Raw genomic sequence first — 27,923 nt, 5'->3', positions numbered from 1 at the left:
ATACACTCCTTGCCATAAATCTGTGTTATTTCAGGATATTTTCTTTCCCCAGCCCAGAGCATTTGGAAGTTTCTCAAGGAAAGAAAGCCTTAGTTTTTCTCTTGCCTCTCCCCCAGTTTCTCCAAGCTGGGTATAGCACAAACGCTCAAGTTATTAACAGATAGGTAAGTTAAGTGAGCGATTCCTAATCAAAGGCCTCGATCTTGCCTCAGAGTGGGGAGGCCTCTCATCTGCTGCCTGAGGGCCCAGCACTCATAGTCCTGCTTCTGCAAGGCTGGATGATGAGCCCGGGTTAAAAATATGTCAAGCAGGTACCCTGGAGGCTGAGGGAGGCATGCCTCAGTGACCATCACCTGGGTGTCCTCCCTTGGGGGCCCTTGCCCGCCCTCTCACACCCACGGTAAATTAAAGGTCACATTCCTTCAGTCTATGTCCTGGCTCAGGCATAAGAAGTGCTTTTCACAGTGGGAGCTTTTGGAGAGCTGTGGGAACAAAACAATAGCTGCTCTCTTCCTGGCAGAATGCCTCTCGCTTCTCCAGCAACTTGCCCAGTTCTCTCTGTGCTCTGGAGGTTGATTTAGAGCCTGAACTTCGTCACCTACAGGGAGGGGTCTGGTGTTCATCTCCTAAACACGGGTAGAAGACCACAGTACCCCTCAGGGGCACCGGATTCTGTGTGGTACCTGCTCCCCCAGCAACAAAACTGAAGCCACTCAACTAGCGGTGCCTGAAAACACGCATCAGGGACATCCTGTGAACCAAACCCACCCCCTACCCCATTGGAGGCTCTGAAGAAGCAGCTCAGTATCATCTGGAGAGACCCTGTGGTTCTAACCAAGGACAGGAAGAGAGCAAGTGTGTGTGCCCTCATTTTGTAAACCAGAAACCTGGCAGCAAAATTCATAAGAAACTAAGAGCCCAGTGTCACAGGCTATAAGAAATAAAACTCTTCTGAAAGGGAGAAACTTCCAGATATAAAATAAATAAATCATGAGGCAGTAATATACAGCATGGTGACTATAGTTATTAATACTACATTGCGTATTTGAAAGTTGCTTATAGAGTAGATCTTAAAAGTTCTCATCACAGGAAAAAAGAATTCATAACCAAGAATGGTGATGGATATTAATCAGACTTACAGTCACTTCCTAACACATACAAATGTCATTTTGTTGTACACCTGGAACCAATACAATGTAATATGTTAATTACATTCCATTTGAAAAATGAAATTTTCAAAGCCACAGCAACCAAAGGAAAAAAAAATCAAAAACACCAAAACAAAACTTCTGCCTTCCGATTCAGATAGGCGACATCTTCATTTGAAACCCAGATTTATAAGACCCGCAAGGCCTCTGGCTTTGGGGCTGGTCTCTGATGAGGCTGACACTCAGAAAGGTAAGCACCAAGGAAAGCAGACCCCTGAGGCCACTCACCTTTAGGTCCAGGTACTCCAGGTCTTTCTTCAGCTGGAGGTAGGTATCGTCAGCCTTCAAATGAAGCAGAGAGAGAAAAAAAGACAGCTATGAAAACCCAAAGGTGTCCCTTCGAGTGTGAATCATTTACATGGTGCAGCTTCAGGGACAAGAGACCACAGGAGAACAACATATCCGAGCCACAGAGGAAGCACAGATGTCTTGGTGCAGCTCAGAGCCCCTCAGCATGGTGGATCTCACGGGTGCACCATGTGGGGAAGGCCAGTGTGCCCCCACCATGGGCTGGGGACAGTCTGAGGGGAGCAGGGAGCCAGCACACATCACATCAGAGGGCTAGGAGAGCAGCGCAGCTGAGGTGGAGGTGAGCTCCAGACACAGAGCTAGAGGGGTCTCCCTGGGGGACATGCTACGTTCCAAACCTGGTTGCCAGACCTCTGCACTGTGCAGAGGAAAATGACCCCTGATCGCTGCAGACTGGTGCCTGGAAGAGGCATGGAGAAGACGCAGGTGACCCAGGGAGGTCCCCTTACGACCTTGGATTCCCGGAGGATAAGCACCTGAGGCTACATAAAGTCCCCGGGAGGTTCTGGCTCCATTTGCTCAGCATGAAGTCAAGGTGGCTGTGCCAGGAGCTAGATCAGGAAGGTCCAGGAAAACCGACCTGCCTGCGTCATCTCTGACAGTCTGTTGAGTTCTTCAGTATAATGACCAGAAGCAGTGAGAATAAGAAAAAGACTCTCTGATTCCCTAGAACTGGTGCTTTCCACGTAATGGATTACAGAAGCTAACTGTGAGGCAGAGGGACTATGAAAGCTTCAGAAAAATAGTCCAGCACTTTCTCAGCCAGCTCAGAGGCCTCTCAGCAAGCCAGGGCTGCAAGGGTGGTCTGGGTTTACAGCTCTGATGTAATGCCAACAAAAGCAGGGACTTCCCCAGTGGTCAAGATGCTGTGCTTCCACTGCAGGGATCATGGGTTTGATCCCTAGTCAGGGAACTAAGATCCCAAAAGTTGTGTGATTAATTTTTTTAATCCCCCAAATTAAAAAATAGACTACAGGCTTGCTGAAGTATTTTTTAAGAATAAATAAATAATGCTAAATGTTTAGGCAGTGTTTTAAAGCATAAGAAGGCCTTAAGGACCATGGCCAGGGACACCAGTGGCTTCCAAGATCTTATTTCTGATTCTAAACTGTCTCCTCACCCATTCCTACTTCCTCAGTCAGCTCAGTTCCACAGCAGTAAGAGGGATTGCACAGAGCAATGTTATTAAAAAATCACCCAAATTCACAACTTAGGATTTTTGCATATGTTGCCTTAGATTCACTTTTCCAAAGACATTTCCTGAGTCCTTCAGGGCCCACTAAAATAGGACAGGAAAGGAAGGTGACAATCCCTCACCCTCCTCATCTGTCCTCTACCTACTTCTGTGCAGCCAGGAGGCCAGCCTTGTGTGGACCAGCATTTTCTTTACGATGATGCCCAGGATAACAACTGACTGGCCACTGAAGGAGCTTGCCTGCAACCCCCCCATGTCTTGGAAACACTGTGCCAGACAGGACCTGCAATTCGGCTCCGGCCTTGCATGCCCCTGACTGCAGGATCCTGGGCAAATCACTTCCCCACCTGTCTCACCTAAGCTGTTCCAGGTTACTGTGAAGTTCACCAGGCTAAGGGGTGTGAGGATGCTCTGTCAATCAGCAGGGCACTGTCCAGATGAGAGGACATGATGCCTTCTTCTGGGCTGACAAACACCTTTCAGCATCGCAAGGAGTGCCCAAGGTGGCAACAAGGATGACAACCAGCACAGCCCTTGGACATGACCACACACCAGCCTGGCAATCACTACTCACAGGCAAAGAAGCCACAATCCAGGTCCTTCACACCCCATGCAGCCGCCCCCCTGCTCCCAAGCACTAGGGGCACGGGCCTCATGACAGCCGCACGGTGTCCGGCAGTAGCATCCAGAAGCGAACAGGCAGAAACAAGGGAAAGAGCCAGACAGAGGACAGACTAGAGCACGGGCACGAGGCAGCACAGGTCAGCATGGCACTCCCTGGTCCCCAGGGTGGCCCCCAGCCCTGAGAGGGCCCACCAGCGCTGACCTGGCAGGAGGGAAAGGTCAGCTGGTGCTGTAGTAACTGGCCGATGGCGAAATTTCGCACACTGGCCAGCCTGGCCTGGTGCTGCCGTAACTGGGCGAGAAGCAGTGAGAGCTCCTCCAGCTGCGGGTGTGCAAGACACATCGTGAGGAAATGAGCCACCTCGGGAGCACGACGCTATCATTACTCTTCACCCCGCTGCCGGGACAGCACTGACGCGACACCGCTGAGTAATTACGGCACCAATTCTGTCATTAGGACAAATAACGGCGCTGGCAGAAAGGGAGATGCAGGACGTAGTGTGTATCAGGAAACAGCCCCCAGCAGTGCAGCCTCACCCAGACTTGAACTTTGAAGACAGGGAACTCATCAAAGCAAACGCGGGGAAGAAAGGAGAGATGCCAACAGGGCGGGGGGGAAGGCAGGTGGCTGGAGAACGCTGCCCCAAAAAGAAGACACACCACATCCTCCTCCATTCCACATTCTCTTCCACTTTCCCCAAGTTCTCCTGCTGACCTCAGGAGGACCCAGTCCCGGCGAGACGGGCCTGGGCAGCTCATTTGACTTCTCTGAGCCTCAGTTCCTCATCTCTAAAATACAGATTGCCTCTGACTAGCTTCCGGAAGAACCCTGACGAGAGGAACCCTTCGCAAGCTGGATCAGTTCAGTCACCCGGAACGGGAGAGGAGGCTCTGCTTACCGATTTTCCATGTAAACTGGGAGCGCTGACAGTGTGGGTCATGTAACCCATGGAGGGCATGGAGCGTCGGTCCACATGAGAGGAGTTCTGCAGGAGAGGAGACCAGACATCACACGGGGAGCCAGACAAGGCAGTGGGGCCAGGGTGGAGCCTCTGCCACTCACCACCCGGGCAGCTGAGCCCAGGGCTGGGCCCCGTTCTCAGCCTGACTCTTCACCTGTCTAACGCAGATGCACACCTTACACACGGGGTTCCGACAATGTTTAACTGTGACAGACCCTCGAAGGCTCAACCTTAAGTCGAGTTCTTATAAATAACTGAACTGGCTGAACACAGACATCTTTCCCTGCCTTCCAGGCTGCAAGAAAGTAGAGTTTGAGTTGCGTGACCCCTGTGCAAGTAACTTCACCCCTTAAGGCCAAAAAGTTCTCAAATGTGAAATGGGCACACAGGGATCTCCTGCTTTCCAAAAATTTGTTATATGCCACTTTGATTTTACAGAAGACCTACCTTTAGTACCTGTGTTTTGATAACTGAAATCCAATGGAGATTTTCGCTTTTACAGAAAAAGGTAATTGCTTCTTTGCTTTAGGCCATCTTGGCTTACAAAAGGTTTCACAGGAATGCTCTACCTGCAGAGAGCAGGGACTCCTGAGAAAACAGCACCCGCCTCACAGGGCTGTGGCTAGAATCAAAGCCTCAGTGCTGCACCCAGTACTGCAGTACAGAACCGCAGAAGCGTTACCTAGCATTACCCTGCATCGCTCGAATGGGTGTTCAAACCATGGGAAGCTCCAACGCCATAAAGCGGGGCGGCCCGGCAGCTTGGCAGGGCCTCCAGAGTCTCACCTTGGTGGCGGGGCCCCATGCCTTCCTGGGAGAACCCCCCAGCGAGATGTCTACGCTCATCCTCTGGTCCGGTGGCTTCACAGTGACCCTCTCTGCCGGCGTGTGGGGCCGCCGGGGTGGGAACGCCCTTGGGGGTCCCGGCGGAGGGAGGTCCGAGGGAGACGGAGGCACGGAGATGGAGCGGGGCACCTCTAACATGCTCCTGCTCCGGCCCTGCTCGGCGAACTCCGGGGAGCCGGCGCAGACGGGGGCCGTGGGGCTGCCGTGCCGGAACTGCTGGCGCTGCTGCCACTCGTAGAGCTGCCACACGGTGCCGTCCCGGTGCGCCCGGCGCTCCTCGCTCGACATCTTCAGGTGGCTGGCTCGGTCCTGCGCGTACTTGTAGTCGCTCGGCAGGTTGCGGGGAGGGGGCGAAGAGCCCCCCGAGGGGTGGCGGCTGCTCCTCGGAAGGGTCTGGTAGTTTTCTGGGAAGGACAGGTGCTGGCTGGGGCCCTGGCGAGGGAGGGTCTGCTCCGGGGGCAGGCTGAGGGGAAAGGAGAGGACAGGTCAGGGGACCCGCAAGGGGTCTGCGGGGCTGCCGGAAACGCAGCCGGGCAACGCCACAGAGCCTGGCCCTGGGGGAGCCCTGCTGGAACTCCAAAGAGCAATCAACACAGACGGCCGGCCCTTCACTCCCTCCCTCCCTGAGCAGAGCGCTCCTAAACCTCGTTCTCCATCAACCCTGCAGTGTCAACCACCCCCCTCCACCCCCCCGACCAGGCCGACTTGGCCGCCCCACTTCCGGTGCAGCACAATTAACCTGCCTCTCTCTCCCACCCGTCAACAAGATGCTCCCAGCACCAAGTTCTGGAGTTTCTTAAAGAAAGTGGCTGGCATCGGTTCCTTCCTTTCCCCATTATTCTAGTCCAAATACTGATTAATTACTGCCTCCCAGACAACTTGGCTCAGTTGGTAAAGAATCCATCTGCCATGCAGGAGACCACAGTTTGATTCCTGGGTCGGGAAGATCCCCTAGAGAAGGGATAGGCTACCCACTCCAGTATTCTGGCCTGGAGAATCCCATGGGCTGTATAGTCTATGAGGTCGCAAAGAGTCCTCCAAAACCATCAAGGGTTCCCTGCTGCTTATGAAGCAAATTCTAAACCCCTTCTCCTGATACTCATGGCTCTCTAGTACCTGACCTCAACCTTCATTGCCCTGCTATTTTCTCACTGCTCCTCCTAACCAGACCAAGATCAAATCGGGGCAAGGTGAGCACCAAAGGCCCAACATTTAAAAAGGCACCCCCTCTCAGTTGCACCCCTGCCTCACCCTGACCTTGTCCAGCCTCCTACATACTTGGGCAACTTGAATCCACTGGCTGTGTGACCCTAGGCAACTCACCTGACTGCTCTGCCTCAGTGTCCTCACCTACAACATGAGGAAGGAACTACTTGCCTCCTAAGGCTGAGCTGAAGAATGAATGAGACAGGCAGAGACTGCAGGCTCCATGAGACGCAGACAGTACCTTCACCGGGGGGTGAGCCCTTCCAGCTTTTCTCTCCTTATTCTCATAGTACTGTTCCTCTCTTCCCTACTTGCATGGGCTCATTTTGCCTACTGCCAACTTTCACTCATTCTTCAGGACACACGCCTCTTCCATGGAGGCCTTCTGCAATGCCGCAGACATCGGGGTTCCTGCCCTGCTCTGACCTAGTTACTGTACAGTCTGTAATTTTCCAAGGTCCTGCACTGATGTAACCTTTTCCTGCTTGTAAGCGGTCTCTTCCCCAGCCAAGCCGTAAATCCTTGGGGGGCAGGAACTCTGTCTCACATTCTGTGGTGCTGTCCACGGTCTGAGAAAGTCCTGAGGCATAACCAACCCTTCAACAAATACTATGGCACACAAAAGCTGGATACGATCATGAAAACCACTACCAACCAGCCATCTTCTTTTCTAAAAGACAAATTCAGCAAGGGGCCAAGTAGAGGGTTTTATTAAGCCTTGAATTTATTAAGCCGGTCTGAGAGGCAGCATGATGTAAAAAAGGACAGGTTTTTCGAATTAGGCCCAGGTTGGAATCCTGACTCTGCCTTTATCAGTTTTATCTAACAAACCTTTATATTGTGCTTACCAGGTGCCAGACCTTGTGCTACTCACAGCATAGTCCAGCATCCTCAACACCACCTGGGAATTTGTTAGACGTGCAGGTTATCAGGCTCCACCCAAAATCAGAAACCCTGGGGCTGAGGCCCAGTCACCTATGTTTTAACAAGCCCTCCAGGGGCTCATGTTGGAGAAGTGCTGTTCTGTTTCTAAAGTCTCTGCATCACTTCCTACCTACAGGACCTCAGGTTAGTATCTTTTATGTCCTCACTCTCCTTACTGTAAAGTGGGGCTCGTAAGAACCATTTAATAGACTGTTCTCAGGATTAGAAGTAGTTGTCATTCAAAAATGGTGACTTTCGGGACTTCCCTGATGGTCCTGTGCCCAAGACTCTGAGTTTCCAATGCAGGGGGTGCAGATTTTGATCCCTTGTTGGGGAAGTAAGATCCCACATGCCCCATGGTGAAACCAGAAAAATAAAATAGTGACTTTATTCTCTTTTTATTGTTACCTTTGCAATTTGTTGTTGTTTAGTTGCTAAGTCGTGTCTGACTCTTGCAATCCCCTGGACGGCAGCCCACCAGGTTCCTCTGTCCATCAGATTTTCCAGGCAAGAATACTGGAGTGGTCTGCCATTTCCTCCTCTAGGGAATCTTCCAGACCTAGGGACTGAACCCGTGTCTCCTGCCTTGGCAGGTGGATTCTTTACCACTGAGAAGCCAACCTTTGCAATTAAGGAAGGTAATTTTAAGATCTCTTCAGCACAGACTCCTCGAGTGTGTCTCCTTGCCACCAGGTGGCAGGTTTGCTATGGATTTCTCAGCGGGGACTGTGTTTGAGGAAGGGGCAGTGTGGCAGCAGTGGCAGAAACCAGGCCAGGGGCTTCCCCCTGGGAGTTCATGACTGTACTAACCACCGTTTCCTCCGCCTGAAGCAAAATGCAAACTCTGCAAAGCATGTCCCAGCCATGCTCACCCTGTAAACCCCTTCAGTCTGGCTCTGCAGCCCCTTCCTCATGCCTGCCTATGGCGTCCAGACGGTCAGAGCCCCTTCACCCACCCACTCACACGGGGCAGTGCCCCAAAGCCCCCAGCTCATCCTCTAGCCTGTGCCCTCTGCTAATACACTGCCTGCCACCACCTCAGTGCTGGCCATTAGAGGGGTAACTCCAAAGACCCCCGTGTAATAGTACGTCCTGGTGCCAGAGGCCAAACCACCACTAACAGATGGTAGAGGGAAGGACACAGTGGATAGGGTTGTAAGATGAGGTAAAGGTCCCCCGAGAGCAGGGAGGAGCACCCAGAGCAGCTGACCTAAGAGCAGACCCATTTGCTGGACCCCAACCTCAGCTTTATCCAAAAAGAAGACTCTACACCTCCTGCCTTCTGCCATGGGCCCTCCCTGTTCCAAAAGGCATCTACCTACATATTCTGATACAGTCCCTATAAAACAATCATATCAAAATGTGAAATCAGTTCCTATAACCAGTTACTTATGCAGCAGATGGCCCTCACCTGAGCTTCCACACCGACTGCACAGGCCTTTCACGTTTCCTCGTGGTACTGTCTGCACTCCCTGACTCTACCCCCACCCCTGCCTTTTATTATACAAGTATGCATTATTTTAAATACTAGGAAAACACGGAAGGCTAGAATTCCAAATCAAGTTCATAGAATGTGGTAAGATTCTAAGGCTGTATCAGTCTGCCCTTGCAAAGAACTATTCTAAAGGAGTTTAATAAAGTGAAATATAATAGACACCTCCATGTACTGAAAGAACTGTTAGAAATAATTCCTCGTGAGGTCTAGAGTCGCGAATACGAGATCATATTACAGTTCAAATAACCCTCCTTGCCAAGTCCAACGTGCTCCAGCTAATGAGATTAGCAGAGTCTCCATCATACAGAGCATGGATATCCCTCTTCTGTATTTTCAAACGCAGGAGCTTCCTTTATTAAGCAGCCAGATCTACTTATTACTTGACTGTAAGAGATTATAAAAACATTTTTAAGGAGGAAAAAAGATAACTGATATGTAATATGCAATCCCTCCCAGATACATGTGAATAATCAAAGAATGAGCCCTCTGTTGATCTCAGAGGCTGACAGCTTTCTTCTCTAAGGGTCGTCTTCAACCCCTAAGCCCACTGAGCACTGCTTCCACCACGAGGCTGAGATTCCTCTCACTGGGTGCACAATGACCTCCAAGGCCAATGAGCTGTTTTCATCCACAGACCTCATGTCTGCCCCTTAGATAAGAATGGCTCCACAGCCTGGGGACAGTTCAACACCTTCCCCGGCCACCTTTACTTCCTTGCAGTTGGCTTCTCATCCTTTAGCTCCTTGCTCTGCCCCCAGCCCCCAACATGTGTAGTAGAATAACCTAGGTCTGTGGGCTGCCAGGCACATTTCACAATCACAACTTATAACTGCATATCAGCCGCACAGCTTTTGAAAGTCATTTCTGCGCCCCTGCCACAAAGGTTTATCACTGGCCATGCCTTCTTTCTGGTTCCCTTCTGCCTTGCCCTCCCAGTACTCTGCCTTCTGACCTAACTTCAAAACTCTAGCTCTATTATGAAGATCTACCCACCTAAGGCCCTTCAGGCAGCTTGGTGAAACCAAAGGCCTCTGCTACTGACCGCAAGACCAGCAGAGACTGACATTCAGATTCTCCTGCCAGGTGCCCACCCTTCTCAGAAAGCACCACACCCAGGAAGCAAGCTGCCGACTGGACTCCTTCCAAAGGAATCTCCCCCCACCATACCCCGGTTTTCCTCCTCCATCTCCTACTAGACTTCTTTAAGCAGTCTCTGCTTTTGCCCACCCCCTGGGGCTGGAGATCCTCAGGCTTCTGCTGTTGAAAAGTGAAAGTCACTCAGTTGTGTCTGACTCTTCATGACCCCATAGACTGTAGCCCACCAGGCTCCTCTGTCCCTGGGATTTGCCAGGCAAGAACACTGGAGTGGGTTGCCATTTCCTTCTCCAGTGCATGAAAGTGAAAAGTGAAAGTGAAGTCACTGAGTAGCGTCCAACTCTCAGCAACCCCATGGACTGCAGCCTACCAGGCTCCTCCATCCATGGGCTTTTCCAGGCAAGAGTACTGGAGTGGGGTGCCATTGCCTTCTCCAAGAATCACCAGGGGTAGGGGGTATTTTGAAAACTACTGATGTCCAGGCTGAAATTGGGATCATCAGAATCAGATTTCCAGGCAGGGGACATGGGCCTCAGTAAATGTCAAATCTCTCCCATATACTGGTATCACCTGGAGAGACCTTCAAACAGACTGATGCCCTGACCTTGCCCCAGACCAAAGAAAGCAAAATCTCTTGGGCAGGGCCTCAAATGACCAAATTGTGCAGCCAGAATTAAAAACCAACTGCTTGAAGCGCTCAACCCTGGGTGATCTCAACTACCGCCTGGGCATCAGTTACCACCTCCATGACAGTTACTTCCAAATCTCTCCCTAACCTAAACTCACATTTCCCAGAACCTATCGCTTATTTCCACATGGGCATTCCACAGGTCCCACATTCCTCTTCAAGCTTATTCCTCTCTCCCATGCTCAGTACCACACCTAGCTATTAACCAAGTCAAACATTAAGGTTAACCTCAACTCCACCTGTAGCCCTCCTCACCTTCCAGCCCTGGATAAATCAGTTCGCCAAGCCCTGTACCTACCCAGTCTCAGCATCCATGTATCCTATCCATCCCATCCTCACAATCCTCACCATCTTCACTGCTTTCACTGAGGTCTTCCTTGCCTCCTACCCAAAATATGACCACTTCATACTTGACCACGTTCTTTTCAGACTCTTCTCCACTTAACTATCTTCTATACGGCCACCAGAGCAAGGAGTTAACTGAATACAGTTTTCAGAGATAATACGACAGTGGGGAAACAGGGATACTTTTGGTGGGGGTATAAACTGAAATAACACTGTTGAAGGTCAATTTTGTAAAATCAATCAAAATCAAAATCATATATATCCTCTGACTTAGTCTTTCTATTTCAAGTAATCTGTTCTTCAAGTACACCTGCCCTTATCTGTAAAGACATTTGGCCATGGACATTGACTGCAGCATGGTTTGTAATAATAGCAAATGTTAACAGTCAACCTAATCTTCCATCAACAGAGAAATGGTATAAACATCACGATGAGTATAATGCAATATTCTGTACCATTTCAAATTAATAATGTCTGATATGGAAGGTAAGCCAAGATATATCAAAATATCTGTATATTCATTGGTATATTAAAGTGAAACAAAGCGAGATGAAGAACATGGATTTTTGTTTTGTTTTTAACACACTGGTTGGTTGTCGGGGAGTAGATCTAGGTTTCTGAGATAAAATAGAAGGGCACTTATATTTTAGTATTTACCCATTGTTGTTATTTTGATTTTTTACCTTATTAGTAAATTATTATTTGAGGGCCCTGAATAAAGAGAGATTTACACATCTAGCTCTGAGTTTGGTGATAAATTAGTAATGAGTACAGAGAAAACTATGGTCCAGCAGTGAATATTTATATTTTATATTATGTAACTATGTAAAAATTGACTAGTGATCTAAATAAAAATTACAACTATATTATAAAGCTGGAATAAGAGTGTGTTTTTGGAAAGGAAAAGCAGAGAGGGGAATAAGACCCTTAAATCTTTATTTTCTAGAGTAGAATGTCAATAGCTAACTAAAGCTGAAAAATCAAGAAACCAAGCAGTATAAATATCTTATTTGGAAATACAGAAATAAATACTGAAAACTACTAAAAAAAGCTTGACTGCATAGTCTTATTTTGGATGGAGGTACATCAGAATCCCCTGGGAAATTTCTTCACCATGTACATAGGTATGCTGTGTTAGAACTGGGAATAGTAAGGAGTACCTAACCCTAAAATTAGGTAATTAGATTAAATTATATTACCTAGTCTTAAAATCAGCTATCCTGATTCCTCTTCCCTGCCAATACCCTTCAAACCACTGTCCTAAACATTAAAAGCTATCATGCCACACTCCATTTTAAGTTCATCAGTGGCTTTCACCAGCCTTCAAGATTAAATCCAGACTTCATTCAGGCTTATCAGGGCCAAATCCATGCCCCTCCTCTCTGCTTCTACTTTTGATTTCTCTTGCTTTTAACTTCCCGAGTCAGCCCCATACTGATTTCATTTCCTAAGAGTTGTTATATATAAGAAGAAACAGCTAACTTACCATGAGTAGCTTCTGTCTGACACACCATTTCCTCTGTTGGATTGCCCTTCTGTTGTAACACAAAGTGCTGGGATACCACCTATGCACTCAGGGCTCCCCATCAACATGTCCAACCAGATGCCAAACCTCCACACCACAATCCACATCCACCTGCCTCCCAGACGTCTCTCCCACTGGAGATCTAATAGGTTCTCACATTTAAATATAATAGGTTCTCAAGTCTAAAATGGAAATCCTGATTTGCCCCCGCCAAACTTGTTCCTAAGACTTCCCCATCTCAGCAACCACTCAACAAATTTTGTTCAGTTCAAAATTTGAGGAATCATCCTTGTTCCTCCCTTTCTCTTATTCTGCACATCCAATTCATGGACAGGCTTTTCTGTCTCAACCTTCAAAAAGTACCTCAAATTTCTTTCTGTTTCCACCATCACCAAGCTGTCACCATACTGGACTACTGCAATAGCCTGTTCCCTAGGCTCTGATCTTCTTTGTGAATCAGATCACACCATGTACCTGTTCACAACCTTCCAGCAGCTTCCCCTATTGCTCTTTCAAATAAAATCCAAATTCCTTACCTTGGAGTACGAGGATCTGCATGATACAACCCCTGCTAGCTTTCCAATCTCACTCAGCAGCAAAGTCACTCAGAACTACCTCCTAGGGGGTCTACCGAGTCTGGCACCAAGAACAGCACCTTTCCCCTTACGTGTCCTAGGGAAGTAGCTGTTTTCAATAAGACACAAACTCTGATCAAACAGAACTGACACCTGGTCTGTGTCAGGAGGGAATTGGACAGTATCTCAGCTATAGCACCGAGGGCTATCCTCACCTGACCCACAACAAGGTCTACCACCTGCTCAGGGAGCTTCCATTGTGAGTTCTCCATCATTTAACCTCACAGCAGACCACCTGGATCAGATTACAGACTTTCTGAATGGACCACAACTTTGCTGTCTTGTCTCCAGTCCGAGGCTTGTTTTAGAAGCCTGAGGATGGTGAAGGGGACCTGTTGTTGTCACGGTTTAGACAACACACAGTGGCTTCTAAGGTCACTGGGAAAGCTGAGTGACCCTGAATTCTGGACATTCAGAAATGTGTCCCAATGAATCTAAAATTATAAAATACAGACAATGCTTTGCAAATAGCAAGCGATGTCTTCCCTCTAAATAATTAAAACCACTTCTTGAAGGAATGGGTATAATAAAGCCAAATGTCAACAGTGCCTGAGCACTTCCCTACGCCTGGAATTAAAAAGGGATCTCTATTTACTCTTAATTGCTACAACTATATCCCAGATGCAGAGAAGTAGTGAAATAAGAGGAGAAGACCAATTACTATCTATAAGCTGACAGTCTCAAGGCATGCTCCCTGGGGCACGGGGAACCCCCACTCTGTATATAATCTCAGGTGAGCTTGGCAGGCTCGCGGACAGGCTCTGAACTCCGTATTTGCCACTGATCTGTGTGCCGCAGGCAAGTTCCTTTACTCCTCCAAGCCCCAGTTTCTCTGTTTATAAATTGAGGCTCTTACCCTTCCTTGCAAGGTTGTTGTAGGGATTTATGGAGGTAACGGGATAAACAGTTTAAGGCCAGCTCATACCCAGCCTGTGCTGGGGAAGTGATAGCTACTGTTACGATGTCATTACGCTCACTAGCAGCAGCGATCCTGAAGCTGTTACTGACCTCCTGCCGTCCCCCTTCTGGGCCTTTGCCCACTGCTCCACTTGGGCCAGGCTACTCTTCCTCTGGCTGTGCTTCTCAGGGTTGGTTCTGGAAGGGAAGGTCCGCTGGTACCCGCCAGTCCCGTTCTGCTCTCCCGGGCCAGACGTGACCGGCAGCACTCCGTTCCTCTCCGCCCGCTGGGGCTGAGCCTGCTGGCCTCTCGGGCCGCTGGGTAAATCCACAAACAAGGAGTCCTCTTCGACTTGTGAGTATGGGGACCTGGCCTTGTTCCTGTCCCGCTTGCTCTCCAGTGGGTCCCTGGAGCGGTACCGCTCTTCCTCCTGCTCCCGCCTCTCGAATCCAAAGGAATCCTCGTGACTGCGATGAGGACAATCCCTCGCATGTCCGGGTCCCACGCGGCCACATTCTCGACAGGACTCTGTATGGTTGGCCTGGGGGACTGCCTGCCGCTCCACCTTCTCCGTGTCCCTGCAATGACAATAGCATGTTCAGCCCAGCCCAGACTGGAACCCCTAACCAAGACTTGCCAAAGAACACACTTTACACTCCAATTACCTCTAGGCCTTTGCATGGACTTCCCTCTGCTTGCAGCCCCTTTCATGCCTACTCCCTTACGCTGCTGGCCTAACTTCTACTCCTCTAGGATCTGGCTTAAATGTCACCTCCTCCAGGAAGCCACTCTATACACAGTCCCAGTCTAGATCAGGATCTTAGCTGACTGCACTGTCAAACTAATCACACTGGACCATAACTGCGTGTTTACTCATCTAGTGCCCAAGTAGACTACAAGCTCCTTCAGGCCTGAGGCCCAGCTGGCCATTCATTGTACGCCCAGAACTTCTACATAATGATGGTACAGAATAGGAGCTCTATAAACACTACTGAACAAATAAATGGTATATGTATGACATTCTCATGCCTTTCCCTTTTGCTGTTTGTCCACCTGTCTGTCTGGGGTAGGTTAGCTTGGATAGAAAGTCCCTGAGTCCAGGGTCTCTTCTGCTGGCATCCAGCACAGCCCAAAATACAATGAGCAGCATAATTAACAGTCCTCCAAGATGTTGAGTGAAGAGTCAGCATGGCAATCTTTCTATATGACCACTTATCTATCTTGTCAAGGAACTGCTCCAACAGGAATGTAAGAACACTGACATAACAACAATTTTCTGAAGTATTATTAGTCAGATTTCAGAGATAAGGAAACTGAGGCACAGAGAAGATAAATTATTTGCCCAAGACCATCCTGCTGGGAAAAAGAGGCACCAGGACTTAATTCCAGGCAGACTGCAGAGTCCAAGTACTGGAGCCACGACTCTCTACAGCCTCTCCGTGTGTTTGTCTATGATCTGCACACATGCAGACCTGGAAACTATAGGGAAGGGGGTAGCGGTGACAGGTGAGGATGTGAGCTGAGGCTAAAGAGCTTCCAGGGCATAGAGAAGAGAGCCTCTTTCATGGCCCATCTCCCACTGGAAGCTGCCTCTCTCCCCACTCCTGAGTCCAAGCTGTATCTGCATTCTCATTACTTGGTACCAGGGACACAGCAGCAGCTCCATAAGCTTAGCAGAATTTAGACTGAGAAGGCAGGGGAACACACTCCAGCCTAGCTCAAAAGGACCAGAAAAATTACAAGGGACCCTTGGACGGGCAGCCAGTAGACTTATACTCTTTGGTAAAAAGGTCCTGGCCTTGACGTCCATCACTTCTTGAAATGGCCAAGGCTGAGGGTTCAACAGAAGACAAACATCAGCGGTGCTGCTGCACTTATATCTCAATGGCCAGATCTCGGGTGTCCTTGCAACAACCTCAGAACTTCAGCTACCAATAATCAGCACAGATTCAAGGCAGGATCCACCCAGTCAGGGAGCTGGTTAAAATGTCAATAGAAAGCGAAAATACAACCCCTAACACAGGGCTACTTCTTCATGGGTGCTGGCCTGTCAGCCTTAACACAGGTATGGAAACTGAGAAAAGCAAGCTCACTTTCATGTCCATGCTAGTCCTGTGTGCTGTGTGCTCAGTCATGTTTGATGTTCTGTGACCCCATGGACTATAGCCCACCAGGCTTCTCTGTCCATGGAATTTTCCAGGCAAGAATACTGGAGTGGGTTGTTATTTCCACTCCAGATGATCTTCCCAACCCAAAGATTGAACCCACATCTCCTGCAATTGGTAGGTGGATTCTTTAACACTGCACCATTTGGGAAGCCCCATGTACTCATTACTTTTCCCTGAAAGCCCAAAGCTTTTGGGGGGAAAGAAAAAGCTTCTTTGGACTTCTTCTATCCATCACTAGGAGACATCTTTCCCCCATCTCCCACCCCTTCTGCTAACAGAGTTTGAATTTTCACTTGGGGATCATCCTATCCCACTCTTAGCGCTTGCAGTTTAGGTCCTGCTGACTCTACTAGTCCCTTTCAACCTGAGGCTCCAAGTCTCAGTGACTGGCTCACAGGCTGACAGGTCACCCACTCCAGGCCAATCAGAGCTAGCTCTGGGACTTTGGTTGGAGCTGGTCTTGAGCTGCTACAACTACACAGGAAACAGCTATCTGAGAATGAGGCTTCCCAGGTGGTGCTTGTGGTAAAGTGTGCCTGCCAATGCAGGAGATGTAGGAGACATGAGTTCAATCCCTGGATCGGGAAAATCCCCATAGAAGATCACATGGCAATCCACTCCAGTATTCTTGCCTGGAGAATCCCACAGAGGAGCCTGGAGGGCTACAGTCCATAAGGAAGCAGAGTCAGACACAACTGAAGCGACTTAGCACACACACATCTGAGAATGAGAGCAGATGGAGAGAAATAGAATCTTAAAGACTTCTCCTGAACTCCTAGATTTAGCCTGGGATTTCTTTGGAGGGAATGATGCTAAAGCTGAAACTCCAGTACTTTGGCTACCTCATGCGAAGAGTTGACTCATTGGAAAAGACTCATGCTGGGAGGGATTGGGGGCAGGAGCAGAAGGGGACAACAGAGGATGAGATGGCTGGATGGCATCACTGATTCGATGGATGTGAGTCTGAGTGAATTCAGGGAGCTGGTGATGGACAGGGAGGCCTGGCGTGCTGCGATTCATGGGGTCACAGAGAGTCGGACATGACTGAGCGACTGAACTAAACTGAACTGAAACCAGATATATCCTTGGACTTTTTGGTTGTACATCAATAAATTGTTTCTCACTTAAGCTAGTTTGAGTTTGGGCTCTGTTACTCATAGTAGAAGGAGTCCTATTATATCATTTTATATTGACATAGTTAGATGGTGACTTTTAAGAACCTTTCCATTCCTAAAGTCCAGTCGGTCTATATGCTCTAGTAGAAGGAACATGCGAAATATTCAGGGGCCCACACTTTTAAGAAAAAGTAATTCTTTTTCTTTTTCGGCTGTGCCATGTGTCTTTGTTGGATCTTAGTTCCCTGAGCAGGGATTGAACCCAAGCCTTCAGCAGTAAAGCATGGAGTCCTATCCATTGGACAGCCAGGGAATTTTCAGAAAAAGTAATTCTTACTGGAAGTTTTTAAAGGGACAACTCTGTTCTACAAAGTACACTTTATAAATTTTAACTTTCTCTTTCTTTTCGCACCTTGTCATAAAAGTGAAACAAATATGCTTTCACTGTGAAAGTGAAACACTGCAAACAAGTAGGCAGTGAAACAAATATGCACCTGAATGGAAGACACTAGAATTGAAGGGAGAAGGGGGTTTCTTCCATTGACAGATGAATGCATAAGATGTGGCACACATATACAAGGCAACATTACTCAGCCACAAAAAAGAATGAGACAATGCCATTTGCAACAACACGGATGGACCCGGAGATGATCACACTAAGCGAAGTACGTCAAAGAGAGAAAGACAAACACCACGTGACATCACTGCCATGCGGAATCTAAAATATGGCACAGACGAAACAGACCCACAGACACAGAACAGACTTATGGTTGTGGGGGTGCGGAGTGGCAGGAGGGAAGGGTGGGATGGATTGGGAGTTTGGGATTAGCAGATGCAAACTATTACACTATTACATATAGAATGGATAAACAATGAGGTCCTACTGAAGAGCATAGGGAATTATATACAGGAACCTCTGATAAACCATAATTGAAAAGATTATGAAAAAGAATATGCATATATATGTATGTATATGTATATGTGTGTGTATACATATATGAAACTGAATAACTTTCCTATACAGCAGAAATTAACACAACATTGTAAACCAACTATACTTCAATAAAATAAATTTTAAATTAAAAAGAAGAGGAATTTCTTCAACTTCAGAACCCAGGGGTTATGGGTACAATGTCTTAGCCCAACCAACTGTAATGAAGATTTTTCTTTCAACCTCCATGTCTTTACTGAGAACCTATACGTTCCCACTGAGGAGAACACTTAGGGATATAGTTAGAAAATAGCCTCTGCCACCAGAGCCAGATAACCCTAAAGCCTGATTTAATTAATCACAGTTACCACATGTAACACTGTTCTCTTGAGTTTGCCAGTCTCTTCTAACCTTGGAGTTAACTCATAACTATAAATCTTAATCCTTACTGTCTGTGTATATATATGAGTGTACACATCCCAACACATGGCTGCTGCTGCTAAGTTGCTTCAGTCGTGTCCGACTCTGTGCGACCCCATAGATGGAAGCCCACCAGGCTCCCCCATCCCTGGGATTCTCCAGGCAAGACGACTGGAGTGGGTTGCCATTTCCTTCTCCAATGCATGAAAGTGAAAAGTGAAAGTGAAGTTGCTCAGTCGTGTCCGACTGTTGGCGACCCCATGGACTGCAGCCTTCCAGGCTCCTCTGTCCATGGGATTTTCCAGGCAAGAGTACTGGAGTGGGGTGCCATTGCCTTCTCCACCCAACACGTGGCAATACGTCCTAAAAAGAAAGTTGACTGAGAAAGATAAAACTTTTTTCTCAGATTGACACCAGCATTGACTGCAAAACAAACCCTAAAAGGGTGCCTAAAAGAATGGGAGTCTGCTTGCCACCCAGCCCTAAGACTTGGGGTTATGAACAACAGCTCCTGTTTCCACAGCTGTTGGGCCAAGATAAGATAGATGCCTTTGTGTCCAAAATGTTCAGGCTATGGCTACAGGTAAAAAAAAAGTGAAGGGAATGTTCCCGACTCCCCCACCTTACCTGACTTAAACATTTAACTTAATAAGTTACAGGATTTAAGGCAAAAGCGTTTTTTGGTCTTCTCCCTGTCTCTTTGAATTCTCTGCAATGTAACACATGACCTCTCAAATCAGGAGACCTGTCACACAATACATCTGCAGTGCTCAATTTAGCACAGTGGTGGGGAAAGAAGGACGTACCCCACGGCTGTCAGTGACCGTGTCATTCAGAGAAGAGGCCATGCACGGCATTGATGTTCCGCTCAGACGACAACAGCCCTTCCTGTGCAGGTCATTACCACTGATGCGAGCACCTGGTGTCACTGGCCATTTAAAACCACAAGGAATCCTGACGTTTGGTGATCGCTGTGGCCACATGTGTCACTCTCCAAGCATGACAAACCCAGAGTGCGTAGATTAGTGCCAGACAGACCTGGATTCAACAGCTGGCTCCAGCCCACAGCAGCTGAGTGACCTTGGGCAACTCCCTGACCTCTCTGGTCTCAGGCTCCTCATCTGCAAAATGGGGACAACCCCCCCTAGCTCCTGGGGGAATAAAGGAGCAATAAAGGAGACATTGGCACAGAGAGAGCACTGCACTGGGTCTGGCGCCTAAAGTGCGTGTGTTAGTTGCTCAGTCATGTCTGACTCTCTGTGACCCCATGGAATGCATCCTGCCAGGCTCCGCCATCCATGGAATGGATTCTCCAGGCGAGAATACTGGAGTGGGTTGCCATTCCTTCTCCAGGGGATCTTCCTGACCCAGGGATCGAACTTGGATCTCCCACTTTGCAGGCAGATTCTTTACTGTCTGAGCTACCAGGGAAGCCATTGGCACATCATCAAATACAAATGTACTAGCTTCCAACATCTTTTCCTTCCTTGCCCCCATTTTTTCAAAGCAGCAATGTACCCAACAAAAAACTCACATTTCCTAACCTCCCTTGGAGCTGAGGGTGTTCATGTAACATGAATCAGGCCAATAAGATGTATGCAGAAGTTGTTGGATGGGTCTCCCAGGAAAGTCTTTAAAAGAAAGAACCTGCCTTAGCTAACCTTTCCCTTCTTCCCGCCTAGAACTTAGACTGGAATGCAAGGTGACAAAAATGCGGATGAAAGCCACCTGTCAAAACCTGGGTAGAAAGTGAGAAAGAGCCCAGGTCCCTGACAGCATCATGGAGCTACTATATGAGCCAGAACTAACTAACTGTGGATTCCTGTTAGTGAGAAAGCTAAAACCCAATTTGATTACACCGCTCTAAGTTGAGCTGTTCTGTCACAGGCAACCAAACGTAATCCCTGATACAAGGGTCTGAGCCCTGCCCTGGCCATTTTCAGCACATGATGGCAACACTTTATGTCTGCTTAGAGAAAATCCTTGTTTTCCCCTGCAAGTGGGCAGAGCACAAATCTCAGGCTGAGGACACCACTATGTTATACCTGTCCTTCACAAGAACTTGGAAGTTAACAGATCGTACCAAGCAGTTGACACTATTATTTTACTCTGCCTCCAAACCCTTTATTTCACCAGGAAATAAGGAATAATATTTACTTCTATCTTAATGTTACACAGATAATTTACACATACTGGAAATCTCATGCAAAGACCTGAGCGAGAAAAGGAACCACACACAGCTTGTAGGGACTTAGCTGGACTTCAGTCCTGTTGGCAGACACAGCCCATCTGTCAGAGTCCCACTGGAGGATCCCTCCCTACTCACCATACCTAAATGACCAAACTAACTGCCCAGAAACAAGGGTCAGGCCACTGACATCCTTGGAGTGTTTGTCTCAACATTAGGTGGCAGATGCTCCTGTCCAGCTACTGAATAGCACAGACGACTCTGCTCAATGTTATATGGCAGACTGGATGGGAGGGGAGTCTGGGGAGAATGGATTCATGAATGTGTGTGGCTGAGTCCCTGCACTGCTCACCTGAAGCTATCACAACACTGTTAATCAGCTCTCAGTTCAGTTCAGTCGCTCATTCGTGTCCAACTCTCTGCGACCCCATGAATCGCAGCACGCCAGGTCTCCCTGTCCTACCCCAATACAAAATAAAGTTTAAAGTTTGGGGGAAAAAAAAAAATTCTGTCCTGAAAAACCAGCTCAGCCAGTGTCGACAGGATCAGTGCCAAGGTCAGTGCCAAGTCCTGAGCACCGACCCCAAGACTCAGGAGGACAGTGGGCTCAAAAGCTGACACCCACCCTGTGCAGTCCACAGCCTCGAATAAAAGGCTGAAGCAAATGGGTCCAGAGTCTCTAGGAAGCCCACAGGCAGGCTTGCTCACCTGAATTAGTTCCTAAATTTGGTGACAGAAACGTCTGGAGAAAAATGGAGACAGAAGTTGGTTTCTTCTTTTCCCAGACTTAACTAGGGCAGTTCCCCTGGGATGGAGGAAGATAGCTGGCTACCTTTCAGGCTCTGCTCTAAATAAACAATAGGTGGGTCTGTCCTCCCCTAGAGAAGAGTGAGGCTGAAGGACAAATGAAACACCACGCTGCCAAGCTCAGGCCGTCACTCCTCTCAGCAGTGGCTACTGGCAAAGTCCCTCATGAAGTTTTAAGGACCTGACAAACCAGACAAAAAGGAAAGATGTATAATGGCTGCCAGGTCTCCTCACTTTGTTCATTTCTGCCTGGAGAATCCTTCCCTCTTCCTGAGTGAGTAACGCTTAATTACCATAGCCCAACCTGAGCCAGTCTGGAGCTCGGCACGCACTGAGCTCACTCACTTTCCGTCTCTCTATGGCAGTTCCAGTCTGGGTCACTCATTTTCTGTGGCCAATGCTTGGCTGCTTTATGCTGGGTCCTACTGTGTGCCAGGAACCCAGCACAGACCATCTCTAACCCCTAGAACAATCTTGCAAGGTCAGTACTGTCAAGCCCAGAGAGGCTGAGGGAACTCACATGAGCACCAGCTTACTGAAAATAAATTGTCTCTACTGAAGGATAGGGATTATGGGGAGCACTTACTAACTGTAAAACCCTGAGCTAAAGGACTTTAAATAGTATCTCTTATCATCGCACCAAGCTAGAAATATTATTCTTTCATTAAAGGTAATGAGCGCAAAGCTCAGAGTGGTAAAGCAACTTGCCCTGATCACACAACCAGTGCCGTGAAAGTTGCTCAGTCGTGTCCGACTCTTTGTGACCCCGTGGACTGTAGCCCACCAGGCCCCTCTGTCCATGGAATTCTCCAGGCAAGAATACTGGAGTGGGTAGCCATTCCCTTCTCCAGGGGATCTTCCCAACCCAGGGATCGAACCCGGTCTCGCACACTGCAGGTGGATTCTTTACTGTCTGAGCCACCAGGGAAGCTCAACCAGTGAAATAAGCAGGACTCAAATTCCATCTGATCCAACTCCTTAGCCCTGTACTGGGGTTGAAAGCATGTCTATAAGTTACTTCTGTTAAGGGTCCAAGGAGCTTGTCCAACCTCAGGCGTTGTTCCATCACACTTTAACCAAAGTGGTCAGGGTCTGAAAGGCCAAAGATTCCAGTCTCTGAAGAGAGTGGAGAGAGCCAGAAACATGTGGGCCACTTCTGAGCAGACTGAATCCCCGTAACAGTGCTCAGCCTGCTCTCAGACACCCCAAATCCCTATCCTCTTTGAACATCTCTCAGGGAGAAGTTTCATTCATCGATCTAACCACTCACCTGTCCAGCCAGCCAAACATCCATGCACCGTCCTTTAACTGATTATTTACTATGTGCCAGGCACCATTCTCACTTCTAAGGAACTTACAGTCTAGTGGGGGTGACAAAGAGAAAGCAGGCCAACATAACTTTAGCATGAAAGTTCTATGCATGAGAAAAGACACAGTGCTACAAGCAGAAGCATCTACCATACTGAGAGTCAAAGAAGAAAGAAATACAAGTAAGCTAGGCCCTGAAGGATGTGCTGAGTGGTCCTAGTAAGGGTGAGGGCCAGGGGAGCAGATGGGCAAGGCCTAGAGGACCTACAGGGAACAGACCCAGCCAAGGATCAAAAGCCATACTAAGGAGATTTGATTTTACTCTAACGGTGACTGGACTATAAGCCCCCTCAGTTCCATGACAGGACTATAGTTACACTGAGACCACATAGTTATGGAGAGACCAGAGAGGTTGGCAAGCTGAAAAAAAAGAGGTCGGTTTCCTTCCGATAGGCCCTCCTATCTGAACTGCTTGTCAGTTCTGTGAACTGTAACAACAAGCTGCCCTCCTTGCTTAGTACTTTAGCTTCTTGGAGAGGACAAGACATCCTTAGATAAGAGAGGGGAAAAAAGGCAGTTCAATGGAGGAACTTGGAAGACAGATTTTAAGGAGGCTGTAGAGAATAAAAAAACAGAATCCAAAATCTGGCAAGTGGAAGAACATAGAAATAAGGGAGAAGAAATTATGGCCAGGAGGAGGGAGAGGGTGGGCTCTGGCCATAGCGCTCAGTGTCCCTGACGGAGGAGGGGTGGGGGCTCGAGAATGCTTGTCCATCAGGAGACCCTGAAGCCTGTAGGGAACAAGAGGACAACGGAAGGAAGCACAGCAAGGGTGCTCGGCTCCCTCTGGGGTTAGAGGAACAATGTAGGAAGAGGCTGGAGGAGGAGACAGTGAGGGGCAGGCTGAGGGATGGTCCTGCAGGAAGCCTGCGTTGCTGAACCACAGCTCACACTGCTAAGGGATGGGCACATCCTGGAGAAGAGGAGAGTATGATGTGCCCACAGGAGACTCATCATCATGTAATTCAGAGGACTGACAATGAAACTGGACGGGTGCAAAAAAAAAAAAAAAAAGAATGACACTGTTAAAACCTGTGGGAGCTAGCATATTGGATATGGAGTATCAACTGTTTTAGGCAACATGCTAAGTGAGCACTTCACACATTCATTTCATTTTCACAAAAATCTGATGAACCAGAAAAATTTCTTTAAAAAGCATACCTAAATTGCACAAGTGACACGGCTAGAAAGTAGTAGCAGAGCTGTGTTTAAACTCTGGCCTATCTGACTTCAGAGACTAAACCCCAGGAGGAGACAGTACTTACGGCAAAAGAAATCGATATAGCAGGAGGTGGCTTGGATATTGGTTGCTTGCACATCATTTATCACATCCCATCAAGTCATTTTTCCTTCCTCTGTCCACAGCCCTAACATCGCTTAGGAGTCTACCCCTACCTCACTCTCAGTCCCCACGGTCAGGTTCTAGAAGTGAAGCATGTATCTCAGGCCTGTGTCAGTCAGCACGTGCACTCCCTGGCCATGGTAGGTGACTTGGGGAATCACTGTGACCTAAGCGGGTCTGACCAGAAGAGATCTCAGAGCTTTTGGGTAAGACTCTGGTTCTTTCCTACTGGACTTAACTCAGATGACCTAAGTCTGGGGCTACTGCAGCCATCTAGCCACCAGATCCCAGATCTGCCAACGATCTCTACACAGAGTTCAGGAATGAATCCAGCCCAGTGGGGAGAGAGATGATGTGTAATGATACTGTCTGAGCCTTTAACACAGCTGTTTTCTAAAGCTGTAGTTATCCTGAACTTTTCAGCGCCTTGAATCAATAAACTCCTCCCCTTGTAAGATAAATTTGCATTTTGTTACCTGTAATAAGAAGCCCTAATGTACCACATTCATAAAGAAAGAATTTGCCTGTGTGAATAAGAATAGAACCATTTGGGTGAGAATCAAGGAGGGAAAGAAGGAAAAGCTACAGTTGGGACCGCCTACAGAACAGCGCTGGAGGTTTCCAGAGCAGATCACCAACGTGGAGGAGAGGCAAGATGTAGTCTTACATGATGAATACGTCTCACTAACTAAATGTCTGAACATCTTATTCAGAAAAATAGAACATTTAATAAGTCTGAATTTCCTTGGCTGACAGTTTCATCTCTCAGAAAATTAAGAGGAAATGCTACTCTGGTTTTACTGAGTCAGAAGGTAGAACAAGTTTTGTTTTGTTTATGTTTTTTAAAACAGGGAAGAAACCTTGGGCAAAGATGACTATGGGATTTCAAGAGATTATTATGAGCATAGCAAGAACACATTTTAAAAGTTCAGAAAAAAAGCCAGAGATAATAAAATGGCCTGAGATCTGGAAGGCAGCCCAGTGGAGAAGGGAAGGAGCCTCTCTGAAAGCAAAATCTGAGAGTTAATTACAAAATCCTCGTGTAGGAAAAAGCAAAAAAAAAAAAAAAAATCCTAATCTTAGCCAGCAAATTCATCCTAAACAGTTCAGGCAGACATCACTTATCAATCACAGCACTTTTTCCTGTTAAGCCTGATCTCATTCTTAAGTTATCTTCGACCCAGTGCCCAAGTCAGGCACAAGACAACTGGGCAAAGCTGGGACACAAGAATGAACCTGTCTGACATTGCTGGTAGAAACAATCCAGTGTAACACAGGCAGCACTCAGAGCTCCTATTATGAGAAATGCATCAAGCACAAATCCAGCGGACTGGGCCCACGTGAATGACTGCAAAAACGGTAGTCTAGAAAGAACTGAGATTTGTTTACTTAGAGCAAAGCAAAATAAAACAAAACTGTCTATTTTCTAAGAATTAAAATAAAGGACGAGAGAACTTAAAAAAAATAATAATAATAAGAGGTATCTCTGCTTGGGAAGATGACCACAGCACAAATAAAGTTGAATTCTTCAACTTCTGAACTTATTTCCATATCTTCATCAAGGTGAGTGACCTAACCATGAATAAAACAACCTTGGTTCAGAGAGACTGAAAGACCAAGATGGCAAGGAAGATGGGGAAAGGTCAGCTGTCAGAACCCCAGGGCCCTAAGGGAACTCGAAGATGGGCTCTAGAAACCTCTCAGACCATCTCTGAGGAATCCAAGAGAAATGCCAGAATGTTACAGACTGACAAACAGTATCCTGACTTTGAAAAGAGGGGGAAAGCAGATTCTCTTAAATAATACGACTGAGAGCCTACAACCGACCTCTGCAAGAGGCCAAGCAGCATTCCCAACTGGGCAGATTTCAATACATGGAGGAAAGGAAGCATCGAAGAAAAGCAAGGAACTCACTAGGAAATGCAGAGAATAGGTACCAGCAGTTCACTGCAGAGGAATACAAGTGACCAATAAGTATAAAAGATCCCCACCATCATGAAAACACACATTAAAATAAACAGATACCACTTATCTGCACAGCAGCTCAGCAAAAATGAAAAAGACTGATACTATCAACTGCTGGCAAAGATGTGGAGAAATGAGCACTCTCATTAGTGGAACATATTAATACAACTTACTTTAAACGACAGTTTGGCAGTATTGATTACAATTTAAGACGCACTGTATATTGATCCAACAGTCTGAAAGCCTCACACGTGCAGAGGCTTGTACAAATTTTTCATTACACAACCGTGCTGTAAAAGAGAACACAAAATAAACCATCCAACACGTGGCACATGCTTAACCACACTAGGGTACATTTACATTATGAAATACCATACAGCAGGCAAAAACATAGCCCAGATACACTGATACAGAATGATTTTCAAGATCAATATCATTCATGCTATTAAAAAAGCACAAAAAACCCTCTATATTTCTATAAGAGCATATACGCACATAAATGAACAGAAAATAGTTTAAAGAGATCCCTGGTAACCTGATAACAGAGGTAACACTGGGAAGGTGACTAAGGATATTTTTCTTCACTTTCTGTATTTTTTTACAAGAAGAATGTCTTATTGCGTGTGTGTCGCGTGGAGGAAGACTTCCCTGCTGGTCCAGGGGCTGAAACTCCACATTCCCAATGCAGGCGACCCAGGTTTGATTCAATTAGGGGTTCACTTGCAGCAACTAAAGATTCCATGTGCCACAACTAAGACTCAACACAACCAAAATAAATAGTTTTTGATGAACAACAAAATGAACAACAAAGACAAGGAAACAGTGAGCTTCTGGGACCAGACTGTGCACTAGGAGTGAGTTGTGTCAAACCTGCCCATTTCCTTCTCCTGGGATGAAGGTGGGAATGCCAGTGTCACTGAACAGATGCCCTGCAGGCTAACGGCACAGACTTTTGATTCATTATCATGCTCACAACAGAAAAACCCAGGTTGGATGACACCGCTAGGAAGAGAGGCAAACCTGACTGAATGCCTATAGGCAAGAGTCACGGATGCAGGGCCCACGGGGTAACTGCCAGGACAGTCTTTGTTCCTGTCCTGTACAACATATTCATTCATTTTTTCAGTTTCTCACTCACTCGATAGGTATTTGAGAGCTTACTATATGTCAGGTGTGCAGAAGATTCAAAGATGATACCCCCTCGAAGCCTAGGATACTGAAAAGTAGATGGAAAAACCCAGCACAACAAATGCTCAACTTAGGCGCTACGGAAACTCCAAGGGCAGAACCAGACCCCTACCTTGCCTCTTCAGGGAGGCTACTAATTATATCAAAGACCTGTTAGTCTCAGGAAACAGAATATGAAGCTAGGAAGTACCACTAATACCCCAAACCACATAAAATTGAGTTGGAAAAGGTGGACAAAATAAAACCACTCATTTGCAATCACTGAGAATCCAGTCTTCAGGTTGCTGGAGGACACCACTCTTACAGGGCCTAAGAGACCTTTGTCAAAGAGGCCTCCAAACAGAGCAAGATGTCCAGCGAAGAAGGGGATTCATGTCAGGTGAGCACTGGCTAAAGGCACCCCGACTTTTCCAGGGCTACCTGACCTTCTCCAAGCAACTGATTTCACTCATGTTCCTTGTCCGCGTGCTCTCAGG

General features: G+C 47.4%; 1 protein-coding gene across 7 annotated transcripts in view; it reads right to left on the bottom strand.

Moving 5' to 3' along the window:
* Positions 1-27,923, bottom strand: part of PLEKHA7 (pleckstrin homology domain containing A7) — a 234,543-nt gene that overhangs the window by 47,290 nt on the left and 159,330 nt on the right. For all 7 annotated transcript variants that reach the window (XM_015100990.4, XM_015100992.4, XM_042232719.2 and 4 more), the window contains 4 exons: positions 14,066-14,533; positions 5,085-5,607; positions 4,236-4,322; positions 1,437-1,490 (listed from right to left, as the gene is read on the bottom strand). In XM_015100990.4, coding sequence (XP_014956476.3) covers positions 1,437-1,490; positions 4,236-4,322; positions 5,085-5,607; positions 14,066-14,533 — 1,132 coding nt within the window. The remainder of the gene's footprint in view (positions 1-1,436; positions 1,491-4,235; positions 4,323-5,084; positions 5,608-14,065; positions 14,534-27,923) is intronic.

The sequence above is a fragment of the Ovis aries genome, chromosome 15 (genome assembly GCF_016772045.2).
Source record: "Ovis aries strain OAR_USU_Benz2616 breed Rambouillet chromosome 15, ARS-UI_Ramb_v3.0, whole genome shotgun sequence".
Classification (NCBI taxonomy): Eukaryota; Metazoa; Chordata; class Mammalia; order Artiodactyla; family Bovidae; genus Ovis; species Ovis aries.
The sequence above is the reverse complement of the archived record's forward strand: the minus strand, read 5'-3'. Positions and strand labels throughout refer to the sequence as shown.